Source organism: Passer domesticus, chromosome 1 (genome assembly GCF_036417665.1).
Source record: "Passer domesticus isolate bPasDom1 chromosome 1, bPasDom1.hap1, whole genome shotgun sequence".
NCBI lineage: Eukaryota > Metazoa > Chordata > Aves > Passeriformes > Passeridae > Passer > Passer domesticus.
In genome coordinates this window covers 148,765,601-148,781,223 of record NC_087474.1, presented here as the reverse complement: position 1 = coordinate 148,781,223, position 15,623 = coordinate 148,765,601, and the positions used below count along the sequence as shown (strand labels likewise).

At 40.2% G+C, this 15,623-nt stretch overlaps 1 protein-coding gene across 5 annotated transcripts in view; it reads right to left on the bottom strand.

Annotated features, from left to right (window-relative positions):
- Window positions 1-15,623, bottom strand: part of COL14A1 (collagen type XIV alpha 1 chain) — a 115,059-nt gene that overhangs the window by 1,758 nt on the left and 97,678 nt on the right. For all 5 annotated transcript variants that reach the window (XM_064395722.1, XM_064395693.1, XM_064395700.1 and 2 more), the window contains 7 exons: window positions 13,022-13,075; window positions 12,072-12,143; window positions 10,051-10,086; window positions 9,552-9,618; window positions 8,845-9,033; window positions 1,620-1,697; window positions 532-687 (listed from right to left, as the gene is read on the bottom strand). In XM_064395722.1, coding sequence (XP_064251792.1) covers window positions 532-687; window positions 1,620-1,697; window positions 8,845-9,033; window positions 9,552-9,618; window positions 10,051-10,086; window positions 12,072-12,143; window positions 13,022-13,075 — 652 coding nt within the window. The remainder of the gene's footprint in view (window positions 1-531; window positions 688-1,619; window positions 1,698-8,844; window positions 9,034-9,551; window positions 9,619-10,050; window positions 10,087-12,071; window positions 12,144-13,021; window positions 13,076-15,623) is intronic.

Genomic DNA, 15,623 nt, shown 5'->3' with positions numbered 1-15,623 from the left:
ACTAGGATACAGAGAAGATATAGAAGGAATCATTTTCTCCAGATGGCTTCACTGGTTAATGATGGACACGTGCATCCTTGTGCCATGTTACACTACTACAGGTTTAGTAAGGGTCATGCTCTCATGCCACTCAGAGGCACATGGAAGGGGAGGTTGAGCAACACGTTTGAGAAACTACAAGTGTAAAAACTCTGCTGTCACAAACATGAGTTGGTAGGGCTTCAACACAGAATACTGAGATGGAGCAGGCTCATACAGCTACACAAACATGTACAGGACAAAACCCACTAGGCAGGATCGGTTTTACAGGCTGGGATCAGACGGTGGTCACTTTCCTTTGGTCACTACGCTGGGTCACCTTCTCTTCATGCTGCAGTCCCACAAAGCAGAGCCACACTGGACACGCAGGTTTTTAGGGAGCCACCACATTTTAGTGCAAGTTTCACTGGTAGCCTCCATCTCACTTGGGCTGTTAGAAAATGCCCCCCACACCTCTGCGAACGGCAGCTTCACCGACTCCTCGCTACTCACCTCCCATGCCGTAGCCAGCGCAGGAGGACGGGTCACAGTACCCTGGGGGCCCAGCAGGACCCGGTGAGCCCGGGGACCCCGAGTGACCAGCAGGACCTCGTGGGCCTGGGGATCCTGGTGGTCCCGGGCTGCCAGTTCGACTTTCTCCTGGAGGTCCTGCGTAGAACAGGGAGATGAAACATCTGTGCAGTGTCTTGCATGAAAGCAGGGATATGAGGCCATCTTTCCTGGCCTGGAAAACATGGCACTGACTGTGTTATAAATACTTCCAGGAGACAGCTTAAGAGAGGAGCAAGGCATCCTGGCTCTGACTCCCCTGGGCAAGCTGAGAGAAAGACTTCAGCCTCTGGCAAGGAGGACAGAGCAGCAGCCTGAGAGGAGACCCACTTCCAATGAGCTTCCTCTCTGGCTACTGCTTCATTTTCCTTGCCAGAGAGAGCTTCTAGGCAGAACTGGAGCAAATGTTTCACCAAACATCAGACTTCTGGAAAGGGATTTTCAGGGGAAATATAGCCCTGGATGCCTGCACAGCTCTTGATTCCTCCCACTCCCTTTCAATACAGTTTCTCTGTAATGCTGTGACTTGATACCAGTGTCCAACAGCCAGGATATCCTCCTGAGGTCAGTGCAATTTTACTCCTGTTTCAACAGGACCTGGTTATCACTCTGCTTTTTCAGGACCTAAATATAAATCCATGTGATATCATGTGCTTAATTACTATACGTTTCTCTGTCAACTCATGTTTAGGTATGACATTAAGTCAATGAGAAAACAAATGTAATTAGTCCAGACTAATTTTTTCCCCTTCTAGAACCCATGTCTGAAAAAAAAATACATGAAACATTTTTAAAAGTTGGGCTTGGGGAAGCAGTTTATCATAGGGAAAATGAAAATACTTGTGTGATAGGTGACACCATCATGTGGCACATCCCAACATGATATTACATATTAAGAACATCATGACAGTTAAAATGCCTGAACTGCTGCTCTTGTGCTACTCTCCTTAAGGAGAAAGACAGAGCTGGTCTAAGCTTCTTCACACGTGGGTCAGAATGGTCTAATCCAGATGCCTCAAATGTAAGTTTACCTGTGGATCCTGGTGGGCCTCGGGGTCCTTGTGTTCCAACACCTGGATTGCCTTTCTCTCCTTTCTCACCTGGTAAACCTAAGGAAATAGTATTCAGTCACATTTTTATTCAAAGTGTGAGTAGTATTTATTATTTAGCCAGGAGTATAGTTCTATATGCTATTTTTCATCTAAAAACAGATGGCAGAGAAGGAAGAAGGTGAAAATTAAAAATTATTCGGTTCTTTTTCCATCTCTCCCCTGACAGCCTTTGAGGGGAAATGTCATTCTTGGGGTCTTAAACATTCCTGCTGCCATGGTGGTTTCATCAGGATGGTATGCAGAGGCATCAGCCAGTTTCCAGGCTGCACTTCCTGTGGAAAGCTGCCTCTGGACTACACCAACGTGCAACTATTGTAAGTCAAAAGAGTCTTCCAAGCCTTGTGGCTATAAATTACTGTGTGGCCCAAAACAGTAAAATGTTGGTGCTACAGAAAATTTTCCTTCAAACATTCACCCACCAAAGAGTGGTACAGCACAAGATTGTTCATGGAGAGAGTTGTTACCAGTTGTGGCAGTTTCTTGCTAAAACATGAGAAAGGAGTTTCATCGCAGTCAAAATCTGACCCCCAAGTAAAGTCTAATCCAGACGTTTCCCAGTCTTGAAACTCTAATATCCCAACAGGCAGACCCAGTGAGTTGTGCTCCTCCACTCACTCCTGGCACTAAATTTCTCTCCTTGTGTCTGATCTGTGGGGATCACAAATCTGGTAATTCAGAGAAAGCACTGCTTACTTCCAGCTTTCCATCTCCTTCTGCACTGCCACTATGGCATCCTATAAAAACACTTTCTATATGCAGCCATCACAATAAGCAGAGTTGAACTATAGTAGGTGTCAAAACTATAAATTCCAGACCCTGAGTTTCCACTGGTGACTTGGAAATTCTCATAAAGTCTGTGTTTGATTTGGATGGTTCAAAGACACCAAATCCTGGCTGGTTTGTGGGACTTCCCCCCCCATTTTCCAGACCTCCCTCCCAGCACTGGTAATTGCTCTCCTGGCTTCACAGCTTCCCTGCTTTCAAATCAAAGTCTATACATGGCACCTTCATCAACACAGAGCAGAAAGAAAACAGCTGCTGCCCTGGATGGGACAATGCCTGCAGTTCCAATTGACTGGGCTCCTTCCCTCCTCTCTGCTCAGGTAACTGCTGCCTCTTAGGGCAAAACAGCTGGAGAACACCTCATTTTTGCAAGGAATCATAGAAGGACAGAATATGCTGAGTTGGAAGACACCACAAAGATCACTGAGTCTGGTTCCCAGCCCTGCACAGCACCATCCCCAAGAATCACACCAGGTGCCTGAGAGCATTGTCCAAACACTTCTTGAGCTCTGTCAGGCTGGTGCTGTAACCACTGCCCTGGGGAGCCTCTTCAGTGCCCAGCCACCCTCTGGGTAAAGAAAATTTTCCTGATATCCAACCTATGTCTCCCCTGACACAACTTCAGGCCGTTCCCTTGGGTTCTGTCACTGTCACCACAGAGAGGAGATCAGTGCCTGCGCCTCCTCTTCTCCTCACGAGGAAGTTGTAACTGCAATGAGGTCCCTCCTCAGTCTCCTTACTGAACAAACCAAGTGGCCTCAGCCCCTCCTCATCAGGTTTCCCCTCAGGGAGTCACAGAACTTTTTTACCTTCTTAAGCTAATTTGTAATGGAAGCAAATAAATAGATAAAAAGTCTAAGTGTGGGGAAAATTGAAATTAAAACCCATTGATGGCAAAGAATTGCTCACATCAAGTTTATCAAATATGAGTCTGCTGAAGTGAAGTAGATTCAGTATCTGTGGAGGACTTCTGCAGGAGCTAGAGGCTTCTAGGGCAACATATTGTCTGACCCAACCACCTGAAAAACACAGGCCACACCACTGCAACCAGTAAATCCAGAGTGAGCACATAATTTTTAACTAAAGCATGGATCACCTCTTTACCTTACCTCTACAAGGTTCTTTGCCACTGTCCTGGCATAGTTAAGGCATTGCCTGTTTCCCTTTTTTGCCTTTTATTTCCGCCAGTTGCATAACTTTGAGGGAAGGGTGGTGGTGGTGGTGATTCTTTTTCACATGCTTGAAATTTCTCAGCCCTGGCTTGCTTCAAACATATGCAGACACTCATCTATTGCAATTCTCTGTACTGCAGGCCTGGTAACAAGGTAAGTGTGTCCAAATTGTCTCTTACCCCACAGGACCTGCAGGGAAAGGTTTGCCCTTTGCAAAAGTCAAAGTCGGTTTGTGTGAATTGCTTTTTTCCTGAGAATGACCCATTACAACCATCTGCAATCTATACAGCTGTTCAGTACAAGGACCATTGCTTATCCTACTGCACGTAACATTACTTGGTGACTTCAAAGGCAGCACCCACAATGTTTTGAAATCACAGTCTGCCATGCACTCAGTTATAATTATTAACACACACAGAACTACACACTCTTATGTGATATTCACAGGATAAAATGTCAATAAGAAATGCTAAACATGGAACAAATGTACTCAGGCTAAGAAGAAAACATCCATTCTAGAATAAATTATGAATCTCTTGTGCAAGGCAAACCTTTGAAAGCAAACACTGAAGGCCAAGATAAAAGTCTGCATCAGCTTTCTTTTAGTTTGATTTCCAGTAAAGTTTATCCAAGTTAAAGAGAACATAAACACTGATGCAAAAATATCCTAAGGCAAAATGCTCATGAGTTAAAGCCACAGGCTTCCCTAAGGACTTAAGAGACTCACAGACCTCTTAGCTCACTCCTAATAAATGGCAGAATATTCAAAATTCGCCCAAGTCATCTTTGGTGCCAGCAGAAGATGGCTGACAGAAAACCAGCCAGAGAAGCCATCACTCTTGTGGGTTACTGCAATAGTTAATTGCCCTCAGAATGAAAGTGTGTGTGTGTATCAAAACTTGCCATTTGAGTTAAGGATGCCTTCAGGTCCCAGGAACTGCTTTCATGTTTGTGCTCTGGACATGCTTCAGCAACACCATCAAACTGTCTCTCCCCTTCATTCTAACTGTGGGTTTATGTCTTGTCCCCATCCAAAATAAGCAATGTCTTCATTTAAGACCCATGGAGACCACAAACAACTGAAATCAATTATTTCCAACTCTTCACTAAAGATAACTCTGATAGCACCAGTTATTGAAAACAACACCAAGCTCATGAACACATTCTCTAGCAAAGAAAAATAGATTTCCATGATATCTGCACAAATGGAAATCTCAGGTGTTCTTTATCTAATTTTGTCTTTAAGAGAGTACTGTCCTGTGAGGAGAACTATGTATTACACTTAAGGAAAATTAAACTACTACCAAAAATGTTCTCTTTTCAAGATGTTCAGCTGTGAGCAAAGTGTAAAACAACACATGGTTGTGATTTTTTTTATTTTTTTAATCCAGATGAAGCTAAAACTGGAAATAAAAATATTTAATTGACAAAACTGGCAGAAATTCCATTTAATTCCACTGAAATTTTGCCATCACAGCTGTAAATGTGTCTTTTGATAACACATGTTTAACTGGCTCTTTCATATGAAGCCAGGAAGCAAATAAGGATGAAGCTGTGCTTGAGAACAGTAACTTTCCCAGTGACAGCTTAGGTATTTATTGTACTTTAATCATAGTGGGATAGTCTGAGTAGCTCTAAGTTTTATTCAGCACTTCAGACCACATAAGAGCTGAAGTTCATTCAGTAGTAGAACTGCACTTTCTCAGCATCTGAAAGTTAGCAGTGCCTCAGAATAATTTTTACTATGGCTTTTCCATTTTTCCACAAAGTTGAGAAAACAACCCATGTATTATAAAAATAACTGGAAACCAAAAAGAAGAAAAGAATGTGTTGATTCTTTTGGTTTCTATACCATTTTGCAGAGATGCAACTACTTCCTGGGCAATCAGAAGCCAGACACTAGTTATTTAAGTCCCAGATCATAAACAAAACCAAAACAAAATATGTTCAAACTAACTGAAAGGAAAATAGAAACCAATGCTGTGAGCTAGTTAAAATTAAAATAGAGATGAGGGCTGTGAATAATCAGTGTTTGGTTTTTTTCCAAACCCCTATACTTATGCAAATAAGCAAAATGAAAAATTCTAGTAATTTATCGGGGACTATGTACTGTAGGGGGCTGGAAATACAACGTGGCCTCTCATCTGCCAGCAGACACTGAGAGCTGAATCTGTCAAGAGAATGGCTGGAAGGACCAGCTCAGGGTGTTACTGGTGAGAGGAAGCCCATCCAGGAATGGGACATCATGGACCCAGAAGTTCAAGTGGAGGTTTCTAACACAACTCCATACACTCAATCCATGTCTCTTTCCAAAGCCTCTGATTAATGCTTGGCAGAGTGACAAGGTAAACAAAGGAAAAGGAGCTGTTGGCCAGGCAAGTGAGCAGGGAAGTTCACTGATGTCTCTCACTGCTGACATTTCCAGTAAAGCTCTCTTTGGTGCACCATTTCTAACCAGTTCCACTTGCTGCTTTCTGAAATACCCCTTCTTACAGGCTGGGATTGAAGAGGAGGTGGGCAGGAGAGGTGAGCTGAAAGAAACATCTGGCCTCCCCACCTTTTTATATTCCCCCTCTCCCAAAACCTTGCCACTCAGCTCAGAGCCAGTAACAGGTTTTGTAACAGGAATTGCTCCTGCAGCAATTCCAACAGCTTGAGAGGGAAAAAGCAACACTACTAGATAACCAAAGAGGTGTTTTTTCTTTCTAATAACTATTACTTCTTAGCACACTATGTTGCAGGGCATTTTCTGAACTTAGATGTGGAGCTGGACTTTCAGAGTTGCTAATCTGGCAATGGGCTTGAACGTTTAATTGGCTTCATATACAACCAAAATACTGATGACATTAGTGAAAAGAAACACATTTTACATAAAGACTTCCAGGTGGCTGCCTGGACATCTTCAGGACAGGATAATACATTGTGTTTGCTGACAACTTAAATGCAAACAATATTTCAAAACATAGCGAGGGAGGGAGTCTGACTCCATTTACCCTCCTCCCTGTAGTCACTGGAAACCTAAAAACACTTCCAGCCAGAAGCTGAGCAATTTTAGTCTGCTGTTTTCATGTATAATATGTCATTAGGAATCAAGTGAGAAGTGGGAATCCATGATAAACCTCCAATCATTCTCCACAAGCATGAAGCTGGTTAAATAATTTTTAATTTTCATTTTTGCATTTTGGGGTTAGCTTAAAGCACTTCCTTAGAAATTGATTCAGAAATATCCCAAGAGGCTGTAGCAAAAGTATCTTCCTGCTCAGTAAAGTGCTACTGCAACAAACACATATCAGTCTGAAAGTTTAGTTGTTTCTGAAGAAATTAAATCCTCAAGGAACAATAAATTATTATATATTTTTTGCCTAGATTCTGAAGAAGCTCCTTCCTCTTTCTTCCAGATTCTGTTCAAGGCTCCAGTTATACAAATGTCCTAAAATCCATTTCAACTCCAAATAAACCAACCAATTATTTTGTCTAAAAGTTTACACATGGATTCTTGAAACAACCTAATTTTAAGCTGAAAATATTGTAGAACACTCCCAACATTTGGTATCACATTTTATGAAAATCTGACTGCAGTTCTGAAGGATGCTTGATTAGAGCTTTCTCTCTACCAAGTGTAAAACTCCCCACAAGCACTGCCTGCCAAAATCTGTCCCTTTTAACATCAGTTATCCATATAGAGAGTAAAGGGTAATAGAGAGGGAAGGGGCAATATTCTTTTTAAACTTTTTTTACCCTTTCTGTACTCTGCTGCCAATGCTGCTTCCCAGACATTAATATTGTCTGCAGTGGGCTGACCCACATCATGTTTCATTTAAATGACTGTATCTAATCACTCTGTGATCCCACAGTGTGTGTCTGGACATCAGCACAGCAAACACAATGGGAAGTACAGAACATGTTGGACATGTTCCTTTTTTGTAGCCTGGCGTTTTGGTTCTCCCTTTTCTGAAGTCCTAGCTTGAAAAACCTCTTCCCAAAAAAAGGAAAATATTTAAAATATACTAGTGTGGAATCAAATATTCTGAAATCTGCATTCAGTGTCTCCAGATCACCCTTTTTTAAGTCAGTTCCTCAAATGCTGCCTCTTCCAGTCTTCTTTTCTACTTGTCTCACACACCTTCATTCCTCCTCTCTGGACACTGCCTGGTTTTTGTTCAGCTGGAGCAGGCAACAGCAGGACTGAAGGGTCAGTACCTGCCTCTTTTTTCAAAATGGTAATGGAATTTACACTCTTGAGGGCAAGACTCACAGTTTCACTCAAAGACTTTCTATTAAAAACAATGTTTTAACTATGGTCATAATGGCTACTGTGAACTGGAACTATTAAGTTCCTGAACAGTCTACACAGCAATTAATTTTTAAAATCCCAGTTAGCAGATTTTGTAACAGCAACACCAATTCGCTGCTTCTGAATATCACATTTGTCTCTTGGCTTTTTGGTCACCTCCTCATATGCTGTTCTTCAAGGCACTTTCACAATTATAGATCTACTCAGTATTATCTTCTGAGGTTAGTGCTACTCTGGGCAAAAGATAGCCAGGGCTGCACAGAAAGAGAGTAAATCAAACATGGAGCATGTTTCATTATTAGACAATGCTCGTGGAGGAAAGGAGAACGGGATCTAGCCTTCATATGAGAATACAGAAGAGAATTCTTGTAAATGTTAAGTGTATTACTTCTCTCTGACCTCACCATTTCCTCTTCTTGATTCTCTCAACCCCTCAAACTAGGAATTTTTCTCTTTTTAACAGTCTTTCAGGTGGTCATGACACAGAAATTCCTAGACTGACACATTTGAAGTTATCAGAAAAGCTCAGCATTTCCCTAACATACACATCAGTTTTGCTTCTAACTTTCTTCAATTGCTATTTTGCTTATACATTTAGGGATTCTGCTCACTTTAGAGTCTTACTAAGAAGAAACATGATGTGTTGGGATGTGCACAATTAAATTCCACCAATCTTCAGCAGTTTAAACACTAAACCTCTGTCTGATCCTGCCAAAACACACTTGGCAAAGCCTGCATGACTTTCATGACAGAGTCTCCTGAGCCTCCATTATGGTCTGTGTAAAGCTCACCAATTAATTAAAGAGAAAATATTGCTTTCACTTTTAGACAAAAACTGTTAGAATGTATCAGGAAAGGGAGGTATAATTTTGTATTTGTGAAGTATGAAGCCTACCTCTTTCTCCTGGTCTTCCTGGCTGTCCAGGGCTTCCTGGAAACCCTTGCATGCCTGGGGATCCTTGCTCACCCTGTGGCCCTGGAGCCCCTGGCCGACCTGGCTCACCAGGAGGTCCAGCAATGGTTCGTGTTGAGACAGACTGGCTTGGAATCTGGTTCAGAATCGAGTTATATCTTGCCATATGACCTGTCAGAAAAAAAAATTTTATAATTCTCAAGTAGCAGAGGAAAATCTGGTTCAGCACAGTTTCAGCAGAGTACTGGCAGGTTCTCAAGGCTGTGGTCTGTCATGGTTTGGTATTATGAAGTTGTGCACTTGTTGGGGGAGAAATAGTAGGTTAGGGAGTGCACAGAAAATGGAAGAACTATTGTGCAGGATTTTATTTTCTTACTTTGGCAAGGCTTTGGGAGACTTTTGTATTTTATGTCTATAAAAATTTTAAACTGGTGCAGCAGAAGCTTCTGTAAACTGTAATAGCTTGGAGACAGTTCCATCTTTTTTTTTTCAGAAAGCTGATGCTAATCAGCTCTAGTTGGACATAAATCCAGTTGAACATAAATCTAGTTGACACATAAATCTCAACTGTCTAGTCTAAAACAAACAGATCCCCTTGGATATTTTGCAAAGTGTCACATTTGTAAGTAGCTGTGGCAGGAAAAGATCCATTCCAGAGAGAGAAGCATGTGGACTGTCCGTGCACTTGCCTTGGATGAGCTGCTCACACACTTGACGAGCAACAGCCCGGACCATTGCTTGGGACTGGAGATCACCCTGCACAACAACAGCAGCAGATCAGGAAACAGTTTCCTGAGTCAGTTCTGTGCTGACAGCACTTTGAGCAGAGAAGGATATTTATTATTGCTGAGACATTATATCCTCACAGATGAGAAAGGAAAGCCAAAGAAATTTTGTGATTTCACTGGTTCCCATTTCTCTATTTGGCCAGCAATCAGAGATCTGAGAAGATAACTCTAATGAGAGATTTGGAGGCATGCTTACTGCCACATACTTCCCACCTTCAAAACATTAATGTAGCTATGTAAAAGAACATGTCTGGAAAAGAATGAAAGTTTGTGTAATTGCAAAGAGAAAACTACTCTGCCTGTAAACACAGAGAAACATAATTTTTTTTGGAAAAGCTCTTTATGAGACAGAAGGCCAGGCAGGAAAAAAACCCCGCAGCAAAGATGAATATAGACTTACCCTTTCACCCCTTTCCCCCTTAGCTCCAGGAGGACCCTATGAAAAGATTTAATGCAAAATTAATTCTCATTTTGTTCTATTCAAAATTTTTGATGCCTGAACTTCGTCTACCTTGCAGATTCATAGTAAAGGGAGAAGAAATAAACAATAAACAACTTTTCAGGAGGTTATGTGACAGTGACAAATACACTTCTATCATTTAAGTACTCAATAAATGTTCACCTTTGGCAATTACATGGGAACAATGACTTTCACAAGTGTTTGCTACACACTGAATTCACTTATTAAAAATGATAGCAAGGTCAGGCTTCCACATGATGCATTTCATATGGCTGAAACAGGTCTAATTTTTTCAAAGTAACAGCCTGAAATTTGCTGTACTGATTCTCTGCATCCACTATGACCAGAGCGAGCAATGGGATTAAACTGCACAGAAAATTGTGTTTGACATTAAGGATAATGTGAAACCATAATGATTGTGAGGAGGATTATGGATTGAAACAAGTTGTCTAGGGCAGTTGCAACTTCACCAATGTCAGTTTTTGGGGTAGGCTGCACATTTCTCAGGAACTCCTGAAGCAAGGAGAGGTCTGTTGGTCAGAGCTAATAACACCAAGGCCATGGGCTCGAAGCCTGTATGGGCCATCCACTTGAGAGCTGGGCTTGATCCTTGTGGTTGCTGACAGATACATGGTTAAGCACAGCTTATTCTATTCTTGGAGAGAGGAAACTCCTACAAAGACTAAAAGACTATTTCTAAGGACTCTATTCTATAACTCTACGTTTTGGAATAGAAAACTCAGTAATTTTTCAGCCACCTGTTTTTTTCTGCACTACTAGAGTCTAACCATGCACAGCAGAGCTCTTGCATGACTCACAGGAATACCTACATTCTAGAAAATTTTGTTCAGTATCTGGAACATGTGTTTGGACAGGAACTGCATAGTCAACATATTATATATTGATAGTAAAGGTTCCATAGCTCATCAAATCTCCTTTATAGATTCCATGTTTACATTTAGAAACTATGCAGAACTGGGCATTTAGATTATTATCTTTGGTTATATATTATCAGTCAATTTAATTTCAATTCCACTTAACCGAATGAAAATGCTTGCATTGGCCTAAATCTCCAAACCAAACTGGATTTTGGAAAAAAAAAATTATATTCTACAAAGAGTCAGAAATACATACTGTCCTATTCTGATGTCTTTAAAAATTAAATAGGATGTTTACTGTAACAGATGGGGAAAAGCTGAGCAGGCTTTATAATTAAACAAGCAGTCAAATGTTAAAATATGAATACATAATATTGTCTGAATTCTTACAGAGACAAAAAAGTCCACAATAAATATTCTGTTTTACATAAAATACACATTGATTTCATAACTGTATTCGTTTCTTCCTGTCAAAATGTCTTGTTATGGGGTTTTTAAAATAATTCATAAAAAATAACATCTGAGATATAAACTTAATAATGGAGGTTCGTAATACTAATTTTAGATATAGAGGACATAATTTTCCAAAAATTAGATAAATTATATAAAAAGCCCTAGCAATTAGTAATTTGTTCTGGTTTAAACACAGAGTAAACTCAAAAGCCAAGTTTTTATTCATATATTATTTTCACAGTTTGGAAATCAGAATAATATTTTGGAAATATTCAGGTTAACAAATACTTGAATTTCCAGAGAGTCGCTGGAAGGGCAAAGGGAAAAAAAAAAGAAGAATGTAATTACACAAAGACTACAAATTCACATAGTTGTGTTTTTAACTTCTGTGTTTTAATCTTGTGTTTTGACTCTAATCCCTATATTCCAAACATTGTATGTAAGATCAACAAATATATTTAATTACAAAGAATGAACAAAGAAAGGTCAATATGATGTTTAACTTAGCCACTAACTGCAAACAGATCACAGGCAATAAATATTGAGGAGTTCTGTCAAACAGTGAAGCCAGGCTCAGAAACCAACCAATGCACAACAGCAGACAGGGAAATACCAGTTAGTTTTACTTACAGGAGCTCCAACATCACCTTGTGGCCCCTGACTTCCAGTAACACCTGGAACACCTGGAGCACCAGGTATGCCCTGTGTGGAAAAAGAAGAGGAAAATAGTGGTGATGACAATCAACATCCATGAGTCCTGATGAGAAGAAGTGCACAAACATTTCTGTCAGTCAAAGACTGAAGATTCCCAGGGAGAAAACTAAGAAATACAATTTGCAGGAAAAAGAGCACCATAAGCACAGCTCTGAGAAAAACACTTGATAAAAATAATTTGGGTTGCTTTCTGGAACAGGCAGAAATTGCTGAATCACTGGACTAAATCCTGTGATGTCAGTACTGTGTTCAGGGGGGATGACTCAGAATGTTCTTTGTGGAAAACAAGAAGATGGCTTGGAGAATACTCAGTACAACCAGCAGCTTCATCTTATCTTTCAAATCTATTAAGGAGGCGTTAACTTTTCCTAGCTGCCCTAAATGAGAAGACTGAGGCTGATTCTGAAGGCAACATATACCCTGCTCTAGAGACAGCCTCTGCTGTCTTCCTTGATTACTCTGTGAGGGCACCTGTGCTCACCTCCAGCCTCCAAACCAAGTAAAACTTGGTGGTTTACTTCAGCTAACAGTCCTAATTGGAATTTTTGACAAAAAGAAAGTCTTGTTTCAAATGTTAAAAGCAGTAATTCCCTCTTTATAGTGCAGTTGCTTGACTAAGAACAAGATATCAATCTATTGACAGAACAACTCTCTCCCCTTCCCATGGGAGGCATTTTCCTCTTGAGCTAAGTAAGAGTGGAAAGAAATTACACTGGACAAGCAGCTCTCTGCCAGCTCTGTGTATCAAGAGAATTCTGACTTCCCTTGGCTTGCTCTATCCACTGCAGCACAGATAACAGTGTGACCTGTAATCCCCCCAAATCCTGCTGACTTTTGCACTAAGAAATTCCATGGGAAATACTCACCATTGGGCCAGGAGGTCCTTGTGGGCCTGTGGGTCCATCCTTGCCAGGAAAGCCCTGTAAAAGATAAATAAATGCAATTTCATCAGCTTTTTATATGTACTTCACAAATCTGTTCTGTTTAATCTAGAAGAATTTTTTTACTTTTGTTCTTTGGTTTTGTTTTGCTTTGTTGTTGTTTGTTTGTTTTCTAAATTAATACCTGTTGGTAGTGGTCTCTTACCAAAAAAATTTCCTTCTTTGCACTGGGGAGGGTTTATTTCTGAAAAAGAAGCTATAGTGCTACCAAGATTAAAAAAAAAAAACCAAACCAAACCAAAACAAAAAAAAGGCAGCTAGTCACATAATTTTTTTGAAGAAAAGACAATACCAAATTCTTCATACTGGCAATTCTCACTTAGAACACTTCTGTAGGGAAATAAATGAGAGGGTTTGCTGTCAAACCTCTCTACCACAAGGTCATGTTTCTGCATCTGTTCTCCCTGGCTGCAAGCATGCCACTGATGAGGTGCTGAAGGAAGGCAGCAGAGTGGATTCTCTGCCCAGCAGTGCTGCTCCTGCGCTCCCGCTGTCGCTGCGGTCCTGCTCAGGGAGCAGCGGGAATGCTCATGTGGTTCCCATTAGGAACGTGCCTCAGAGCTTCCAGAAGTGAGAGCCAAAAACTAAAGATAACTTGGAAACTGGAAAGCCAGTACATCACAGAAAAAAACACTGACCAGATGTAGAAGACAATACACTATTAATAAAGTGTTCTTTACTTGACGTAAGATAATTTGGTTAATACAAATTAACCAATATGTGCACTTTGTATACACGTGCTATAAAGCTTGGGTTTCTGACCAGCCTGGTGATTAGACAATTGTTTAATTACTATGCAGCCTGAACAGGAGATATATGGTTTTACCTCTGGCTCAAGACCAGTTTGAAAGGTGGTTTATGCTAGAAAGTGTTTGGTTTATTGCTGAAATGTTTGAAAATGTTTATGGTGACACACACAGTAAAGAACATTCCAGGCTTCAGTATCTCATGGAGCTTCAGAAGAAAAATTTACAACTTTTTTTGTTTGTACTTTTTTCCAAATCTTTGTTTCTGACATAGTTTTAGTAATGAATATAACATATACTACTAGTTTTATGCTTTGCACAATTTGGAAACTATTATTCAAATCTGCAATCATATGGAATAAAAAATGGCTGGTGGGAGATATTATCTTCCATATACCTGGAAAGGTTTTTAAAAATCTCTGGTGGACAGGTGTTTTGATGATAAAATAAACCACATAATCCACTCACATTACATTATCTTGGTATCCTTAGACTTGACAGGAAATACCTTCATATTCCACAGTGTAGCCAGATGAAGCTGACACCTTCATGTTTCACTTTTTAAAGCAAATATGTAAAACCTCTGTTTATTTTTGCTCAGTTCCAAAGCAGGATGAAAACTCATTTGACCCTTTTAAGGGCTTAATTTAACTAGGGGGAGGGAAAATAGTGCTTTCCACTGACTTCTAGGATGTAGTGTAGATTCACACAAGTTTCTAAAGAAAAAGAAAACTGTACGTTTTTCTCTTCTCCTACCCCAGTCAAAGAGTAGAATTAACAGTATGATCAGCAATATATTTTCTTGGAATATATTTCACAATTCCTTTCTTCTGAGCAGTGCTCTTACTCCTGACTGCTCAGTAATCACCTCCTGTCTATTCTCCTAGGGTTTATTTCTCTTGGCATTGTGTCTGTATCGCCCACAAAAGATCACCTCTCCTTCACTTTCTAGATGTGAAAATTGCTATATATGTAAATAAAATAAATCAAATACAAGCCTGGTTCAAGAAAGAATATGGCAATACCTATTCTCTTATGCTGGTAAAAGACTAAAAGTATTTGTTTATGCTGCCAGCAGCATTTGAGGATGATGTTACTCAGACCACCTGATAGCCAGAATGGATCTGACACTCATTCTGAACTTTTGAGCTGAGAGCAGAGATTAGTAAGTACCAGGAAATTGGCAGGAAGAGTGGGAATTTATTTCTTCTGGCTCTTTCTCCCATAATTTTTGGTGTGTGTAATGTAGAAGAAAATAGAGCATAGTGAGAATTCACAAAGTTGTGTTCTGAGTACTGAAGCCTGGTAGATGCTATTTAATCTCCCATTTATTGAATTCTCCTCTTTGCTTAACCACCTCTAATCCAAGGGAAATGACTGGAGGAATTACATAGCACACTGGAGGAATTACATATTTCTGTCACATCCAGGATAGAAGTGACTCTGCACAAAGCCACTGATTCTCTTCCATGGAACTGCATGTCCAAGAACAGGAGAGGACAGATTTTGATGTGTGACCCAGGATGTAGGTCTTAGAATCAAATATCATCTTATATAAATAGAATCTTATATCATTTTGGAAAGGAAGATTAAATGAAGACATATTTTGCTAATGGCATGAAAAGAAGTTCTAGAGAAAGAGTGTAGCTCTGACAGAAATTTTAGAAGGGATTTTATTTGCCAAAATACAAATGGCATCACAAGTAAAATCTCAAGGGTGCTGAAATCAGTACTGCTGCTGACCTCTTTATAAACTCTTGAGCTTTCTGTAGCCTGGAATT